The sequence below is a fragment of the Stegastes partitus genome, unplaced genomic scaffold (genome assembly GCF_000690725.1).
Source record: "Stegastes partitus isolate 25-593 unplaced genomic scaffold, Stegastes_partitus-1.0.2 Scaffold1000, whole genome shotgun sequence".
NCBI classification, from domain to species: domain Eukaryota; kingdom Metazoa; phylum Chordata; class Actinopteri; family Pomacentridae; genus Stegastes; species Stegastes partitus.
Window position 1 is genome coordinate 151,543 of NW_007578731.1, and position 8,407 is coordinate 159,949.

Consider the following 8,407-nt stretch of genomic DNA (forward strand, 5'->3'; position numbering starts at 1 on the left):
TTTGTAGTTTTGCATCGCTGTCGTGTTGCACCTTTTGTTATGAATCTCTGTAGTTGTTTTGTGTCTCTTTGTAGTCATCTTGTCGTTGTTTTGCATCTTAGTTTTGTGTCTATTTGTGTTTGTGTTGCATCTCTGTAGCTTCTGAAGTCGTTTTATGTCTCTTTGTAGTCTTTATGCATCTTCTTACAGTTGCTGGGAGTGTCTTTGTGGTCGTTTTACATCGTTTTGTCGTTGTTGTGAGGCTCTTTCAGTCCTTCTGCCAACATGTTGTCGTTTTTTTTTTATCTCTTTGTGGTTATTTTGCGTCTCTTAATCGCCGTTTGACATAATTTTATTGTTATTTTTTCATCTTTTCGTCGTCGTTTAACCTGTCTCTGCAGTTGTTCTGTAGTTTCTTTGTCTGTTTTGTGGTTATTTTCAGCGTTGTGTGTCGGTTTGCGTGTTTTTCTCATGTCGCTTTATTTAAAGGCTCAGGTCCTGGTCCTGCTGGATCCATTCAGCGATTCCTCCGCCTGCCTGGAGGCTGTGTTTGGACAGTTACGCAACATTTTTAGGACTCAAATGATTCATTAGGAAATAATCAGCAGCATAAACGCTCGTTAAAATAGCCGTTAATCAGAATGTTAGGACACATCCAGCTGTCGTGTGAATTTTAAACCAAACGTTTCTCGCTGTTTGTTTTTCTCTTCGCTTGTTTATCACACGTGTTTCTAGCAGACGGAGATTTTTCTCACTTTTCTTTTCAGGTCCGTGAGCTTCAAGTGATTCAGGGATTCAGCTTTTTTACTTTGTGAGATCATTTTTGTGTCTTCTCTTTGCTGTCGTTGACGTGTTTAAACCGTCTGCTTCTCCTTCAGGGCTTCTTCGAGCTGTTTCCCGCCGTGAGGAGCTCGCTGGTCGTCGACTAGAAGAACCGAAGGACACGAAGGATCAAACTTTTAACTCTTGTTGGTGATGGAAACGTGATCTGTGGAGGAGCTCCTTATTAAACGTGCTGTAATTTTAATGGAAATCAAAAATGTAAAAACACGTTTCTTTCTTAAGTCATTTAGAATAAAACGCTGAAAACCCTTTTTCTGGTGTGGACGCGTTCTGTTCAGAGCGTCTCCGTCCTGCTGCAGTAATTTAATTTCACCTCCTCAGTTCTGATGAAGCTGCTTCTGCCAAGAGTCTCGGCGGGTTTTTGGCAGAACGGGACGGACAGAAGAAACTCCTCCACACGCCTTCTCGCTTTATTAGTCTGAGAACGCAGCAGATCTGCTGTTAGGAGGATAAAAATGAGGAATTAAGAGGGTGACAAACCGAGCAGGTCTCGTAATGAAGATCCGAACGCTGCTGAGACTGTCAGAGGTGTTGATAGAACATTTCTAATGCACTTCACCTCACAACTGCAAATATAAAACAAAAGCAGCTGCACAAAGGAGCTCGCTGACTTCCTGAACAACATAACGAATGTTTTTACCATTTTTTTATTGATTTATGTAAACATTTGAGTAAATCAGGTTAAATTTCAGGTGTTCTGGTGCAAAAGCTTCTATTTTAAATACATTTGCAAGTAAATGAACTCTTAAAAACAGCATTATGAAGCACAGCCACGTTTATTTAAGTGGTTCAACTTGTTCAGCAGGAAAATAAAAGCAAAAAAAAGAGTTTGAGAGGTTTGTTTGCAGCCTGTGTGTGTTAATGTTTACTCACCTTTTTATGATTATTTTTATGTCATGAAGACGAATTTATCAGTTAAAGGGACGTTGATAATGAAGTTTTCAGTGTGATCAGGATAAATGATTAGAAACAAATGTGTGTAGACGTCATTTAGGTGGATTCAGGACGGTTAAAGAGGAGGCGGGTTGTTTATCTGACAATAAAATCACAGAAAGAGATTTACATGGCAATGGGAGGAAATAATAATAATAATAATGTCCACCTCAAAAATCTGTGTTCCTACAAATAGGAATTCATCCTTTTAACAAAATCACCACAAAAAAAATCAGACATTTACATTTTGACTGTTTAGAAAAATGTCCATAGAAAAAAATCTTTATTTTTTTTCATAAATTTGTTCTTTTACCGCGTGTTACTGTGAAATTACAGGTTTTTTAATGTGTTTAAATCAGTTTAAAAGACATTTATTTGACAGATATTATTAATACGACATTATTTCTCAGTTTTTCCACCATTTTTCTGCCTAATTTTCACATTTTCTTGTCGTTTCTTTACGTTTTTTTGTACGTGTGGGTCACATCTACCGTCACTTTGGCCCCACTGTGGTTCAAAAAGAATTAAAAAATTAAATCAGACTTATTTTTCAGCTTTAAATACTTAGAAAAGCCTGTAAAAGTCACCATCAGACTCACCAATGAGACGTTTCACCTCCAATCTTTTCTTACTGGTTTATGTTAATGTCATTATTAAATATTTATCAGCCAAATAAAAGGGAATAAAGTGTAATTTCTTCTCCCAATAATCATCCCAGGACCTCTCAGGTTTATCTGGTGACCTCCTGGAGGGGCCTGGACCTTATGTTGGACATCATTTATCATCACCACTTTTTTATTTCTGCGGACTTGTTGTAGTTTTGTTGATACAACTCGTGGATTGATCGGATTGTGACTGAAGGTTGATGATCATTCTCGGCTGTAGCGCCTCCTGTGGTCCAGATCCTCCGCCCAGCCTCCGCCTCCTCCTCTCTCCTCCTCTCCTCGTCTCTCCATCAGTCCTCCGGCGGCAGCAGCAGCGTCTCCTCGGACATGGAGAGCCTGTAGAGGTGCGTCAGCAGCGGCGGCTCTCCCCTCCTCGCTCCGGTGGGTGCTGGATGTACCATGCGGTCTCCGCGGCTCTGGGCGGCTCTGTGCCTCCTCCTCACCGCCTCCTGCCGGCTCTGCGCGGCCGCCCGACACGGTAAGACTCGGATCTGGTGCGAACCAGCGCTGATGGAGACGAATTGACTTCCCTCTTAACGAAGTGGCTGCGTCCGGGCGGAGAGGCGCGGCGCGTAAATCACGATTTCCCCGCTGGCGAGCCCCTGTTGCGGTGTTCCTATAGTAACTGGGAGAGTTTGGAGCGACCTGGAGGCGCTCTGCGCTCCCCTTTAGAACATTTGTACATCCTATTATACAATTTACAAACTGATAAATATGCTTTGGCTGCATTTCTCCAGAATCCGCTGCAGGATTTGTGAGTTTTCCTTCACAGATTGTGCGTTAAAGTGGATTATTGGAGCTTAAATTAACAGGCTGCCATCATTTTAATATAACAGTACACTAAGTTGTATTTTTCAGTTGCATCCCTGCAAATTGTGTGATTCACTTCGCTTTTTTTGCGCATATTCAGGATGCTTTTTTCTTCTTCTTCTCGCTTATCGCCGCTGATCTGTTTACTTCGGTGCCAAATTGCGTCACTGACGCAAACGCTGTGACCGCGGGTCGACTCGGATGTGTCTGGCTGCACGGATGAATCATGCAGCAACAAACACAACCGACCAGAAGAGAAAATGGACATGGAGCGAAAGCAGACAGACAGATGTAAAAACAGCAAAACATGAATTATTAAGCAGAGAAATCTGAATCCATGAAGCTCCGTGATGAGAGAAAAACCCAGAACACAAGCTGCAGGAGTCCAACTGAGTCAGAATGTGAGCGAACTCTGATGCAGGCAGTCAGCATGGTGGAGCGTCATGTGGTTTATAGATGGAGAAAAGGAAGTAAATGGCTTTAAAACCATCTGAGGATGTTCAGTTAGATCTTCTCAGGAGGCCTCAAAGCATTTCATGTATGAACTCATGTGTCCAGCTGGTGTGACTGAAGCTGAACGATCAGAAAACAGGATGTTGATTCTCAGCTGAATGTCTGAAACCGACCTAACATGGATGTTCTTGTGTTGTCTGGGGATGATGTTCTGAGTTTCTTTGGCCACACAAACCTTAAACTGCCAAAACAAACAAGTTAAAATTCATACAAACAACAAACAAGCTTCAAAAACGACTAAGACAAGAGGAAGCTGATGAAGCTGTACGTTGTTTTTTTACACGATGCACTTTGGTGTCTAAACCGTCATCCGCAAGAAGATCTACTGAATCTAGAGCAAACGGCTTAAAAACAAACATTAGATCATGTAGGGCTTCTCTTACATGCAGAAAAGTGCAAAAACAGCCACAAAAAGCTGCAAAATTATTTCCAAAAACACCCAAAATGANAGTCTTTTTTTCATATTTTTGTTGTCGTTTTACAGCTTTTTATGGTCATTTTGCATCTATTTGTATTTATTTGGAGGATTTTTGTGGTCATGTTGCATCTTCTTTGCATTATTAGACTTAAATTAAAGGGAGCCACATGACAGCCAGCGGGGAAACTCTGCTTGTTTAATTATGAGAGTTTTTACAAATGTCTGGGGGACTTTGAAGGAGCTTTTCTTACTTCTGTAAATGTTCAGGCTCGTTGACAGCAGAGACGATAATAATTAAAAAAGGAACTTTATCCAATCAGTGGAAATCCACGTAGACGAGGTGGATTTAGGTCTCCTGCAGGACCAGGTGTGTTTCCTTCGGCTGTCACAGGATTACATAAACCCTTAATGAAGTGAAACAGGCACAAATAAAGAGAGCAGAATGAGCAGCTTCACGTCCGCCGCTGTTTACTGCCTCGCAACAGATTAGACGCTGGCAAAAGGTCATCTGCAACACAAACACGAGCACACGGGTCCATCTGCAGGCTCTTAGCAACATAATACTGACGATAGCAGTCGGTCCCGACGGCTTCCCCACATCTTTCTGCCCATTTATGACTCCTGAACTCCAGGCAGAGTGCTGAGAAGGTGCAGCATTTTCCTCTATAGGCCACATTTATCTTTGCTTTTATGTGAAAAACAGTTGAACCAAACTCCGCTACAGAAACTGTCCCTCCTATCAGCAGGTTATTTCGTCTCTCAGGCTCCTCGGCGACTTTTAAATGTCCGTTTGTGTGACGTTTTTTCCTTTATTTTGTCTCTGCAGGTTGTTTGTTTGAGAAGAAGCTTTGTCCCAGAGGTCAGCTGTGCAACGATGGTGAGTTCATCTGAACGTTGTTCTGCTTCCACGCCGTCCGTCAGCATCAACCAACCAGCACCAAATGGCTCCAGTCGGGCCAGAAAGAGGAAACCGACGCCATGTTTTTGGCTGTTTTTGATGTTTCTGTTGTTGTTTTGAATCAGTTTTGTTCATTTTTGTGTCTGTTTTTCGACAGTTTGTGCGTCTTCATGTCAGGAGGAGTCTCTTTAGTTTGTTGTTTGCGTTTCCATGCAGCCGCTTTGCATTTNTTATGGGATTTTTAATTGTCATTTGTGTCTTTTTGTGCTCTTTGCCAAACTGGCTTGACTGGAGCTGCAGCGGGAGGCTCATGAGGAGCTCATGAGGAGCTCAGGAGGAGCTAAATGAGCCGTCAGGATGGACGTGTTCACAGCGCATCTATCAGCGCACTCATTACAGACTTCATTAGTGAAATTCCCTCTAATTAGTTGTGTTGGTGATTGAGTGACAGTGATGGACGAGTTTAAGCAGACTGAGGTCTTCCAGAAGCAGCAGCAGCAGCAGCAGCAGCAGGAGGATGAGGATGAGGAGGATGAGTGGGCGGAGGAGGGATTAGTCATCACCAGGAGTTTGGTGGTTTTGGGAGATTCCCTCCATGAGAGCAGCTGCAGCTTGTTTCTGAGGCTGATGGATGTTTAGAGGCTTCAGGTGAACATCAGGAACTGAACAAGTCGAATTATGAGCTGATTTACAGCCAGAGTGAAATAAATAGTCTGTACTTTATATATAATCTGACAGCTTTAGTGTTAAAGTTCAGATTATAAACGATGAATAATAAGAGCAGCTTCACCACATCGTTGTTTTTCCTTCTAAACTTGGTTTAAATAAAATAAAATAAAATAATATCTCGCCCTGAAATGAAAGATTACAGAAAAGCTGACAACAGATTTATTTATTTACTCATTTATTTTATTGATCTATCTGCTGCTTCTGGAGATAAAACTGGATCTGAGCGAGTTTAAAGCTTCAACATGAACACAATGAAACTGTTAATTACCGATCGCTTTTATAGTCGTTATGTGGCTTTATGTTTTTGTCATCATGTCACGTCTTTTCATGTTGAGATTTTTGGGCTTTTTATGGTGTTTTGGCATCTTCTTGTTGTCATTTCATGGCTTTTTGTAGTAATTTTGGGGCCTTTAATAGTCCTTTTGCATCTTATGTAGGTATTTGGTAGCATTTTTGGACTTTTTATCGTCATTATGGGGCTTTTATAGTTATTTGAGTCTTTTTTTAGTAATTTTAATGCATTTTTGTTGTAATTTTAGGACTTTTTGTTGTCATATTATTTTTTATAGTCATTTTGTTGCTTTTTGTGGTCATTTTGCATCCTTTTATAGTCATTTTATAGCTTTTGATATTCATTCAGCATTTATTTGTAGTTATTTGGGGGATGTTTGTAGTTTTGCATCTTTTTAGTCATTTTGCATGTCTTTGTAGATGTTTTGTAGCTTTTGCTTGTCATTAGAGGGCTTTTTGTGGTCATTTTGCATCTTTCTGGAGTCATTTTTGGACTTTTTATAGTCATTATGGGGCTTTTTTTTATTTATTTGTGTCTTTTTGTAGTAATTTTAGGACTTTTTGTNAAAAGGCCCAGAATGATGGAAAAGAAGCAAAATCATTACAAAAAGCTGAAAAGTGACGAGAAAAATATGAAAAATTATAACAAACAGACACAAAATGACTCAAATCGACTGCAAACAAGTGAACCTGCTCAAAATGACCACGAACTGAGACACAAAATGAACAAAACACAATCAAGAAACGAGCTGAGAAACCAAACAACCACAGAAACATGCAAATTATTATAAAAGAGACACATGAACAGACAGAAACGCTAAAAGAGGCAACAAATAGTCGTGTCAACACTTCGAAGAGAGACAGGAAACAACCAGAACGAGAAGAAATGAACAAGAACTACATCCTGGGGTTCCCTTTTCTCATAATCCAGACGTTAGACGGTGACATGATAAACGTCTGAATGTCGGGTTTCTTGTCCTCGTTCCAGGAGAGTTTCAATGTTTTCTGAGACCATGTGCTTGTGAACGGACACCAGCTGCTGCTCCTGTAAATAAAACCCCGAAAGCGGCGTTAAAGAGCATCACGGCCACAGATATGACTCACAGCTGACCTGCAGTCTGGAGTGGTAATGGTTTCCTGTCTCCTGGATACAACCACACCGCACAGCGTCCCAGCAAATAGACTGCTCCAGCTCTGCAGTAAATAGACTGTTCCAGCTCCACAGTCAGTAAATAGACTGTTTCAGGTCCACAGTCAGTAAATAGACTGTTTCAGGTCCATAGCAAGTAAATAGACTGTTTGAGCTTTAGAGTAATTAGACAGTTTCAGCTCTGCAGCCAGTAAATAGACTGTTCCAGCTCTGCAGTAAATAGACTGCTCCAGCTCCACAGTCAGTAAATAGACTGTTTCAACTTTACAGTAAATAGTCTGTTTCAGGTCCACACTAAAAAGACTGTTTCAACTTTGCAGACAGTAAATAGACTGTTTCAGCTCTGCAGGCAGTAAATAGACTGTTTCAGCAGCACTGCCAGCCATAGACAGTTTCAGCTTTACAGTTAATAGACAGTTTCAGCTCTGCCAACAGTGAACAGCAGAGATGATTAAATCTTTCTGATCCACCGTCCTGGTGCTTTATTATCTGGAAACACTGCGAGAGAAAGAAAAGAAAAATGAGTCAGTAAATTCATTTCAGCCTCCTGCAGGGACTGAAACGATACCATCGGCTCAGTCGCAGCGGACCGTTGTGATATTTCAACGCCGGCTGATATCTCTGAAGTGACTGCGCGGCGAGCTCCAGTCACAGCGATTAGCCCGAGCCGAGACAAAGGTAGGAGTTCGAAGGTCAGCCGAGCCGCGGAGGGCCGAAACCTGGCTGCCACTCAGCAGCACTGTCCAGGCGTTAGTCTGCTCCCTCCGGGCTGACTCACCCTGTCAGCCTGCAGACACTCACAAATGCCAGCAGCAGCAGCAGCAGCATCACAGAAACACTGGACTCAGTCTGGCAGCAGGTTAATGGAGCATAAAAGGCAGACGCTGATGATGATGGTGATGGTGATGATGATGATGATGATGATGTGAGGATCAGGCAGACGTTTGGCAATATTACACGACAACACCGATACGCAAAGGTTAAAAAGAAAAACTGCAAAACAAAGCAGCGTTTTTCCAGATTGTCTCCAGCGTTCAACAATGACCGACATGCAGGGACGGATTAGTGAGACCAGGCTCAGACCGAAGAGTCCAGAGAGTCAGGACGGGACAAATACAGGAACCAGAACCACAGAGAGGACCAGAGGGAGGCGCCGAGCAGTGAAAAAGAGACGCAAA

At 41.9% G+C, this 8,407-nt stretch overlaps 1 protein-coding gene and 1 pseudogene across 2 annotated transcripts in view; both read left to right on the forward strand.

Annotated features, from left to right (window-relative positions):
- dnpep (aspartyl aminopeptidase) overlaps positions 1-1,073 on the forward strand; it is a 15,743-nt gene extending 14,670 nt beyond the window's left edge. For both annotated transcript variants that reach the window (XM_008294845.1, XM_008294846.1), the window contains exon 15: positions 858-1,073. In XM_008294845.1, the coding sequence (XP_008293067.1) occupies positions 858-908 (51 nt within the window). In that variant the 3' untranslated portion in view covers positions 909-1,073. The remainder of the gene's footprint in view (positions 1-857) is intronic.
- Positions 1,074-2,819: 1,746 nt separating this feature from the next.
- Positions 2,820-8,407, forward strand: part of LOC103366975 (receptor-type tyrosine-protein phosphatase-like N) — a 30,825-nt pseudogene continuing 25,237 nt past the window's right edge.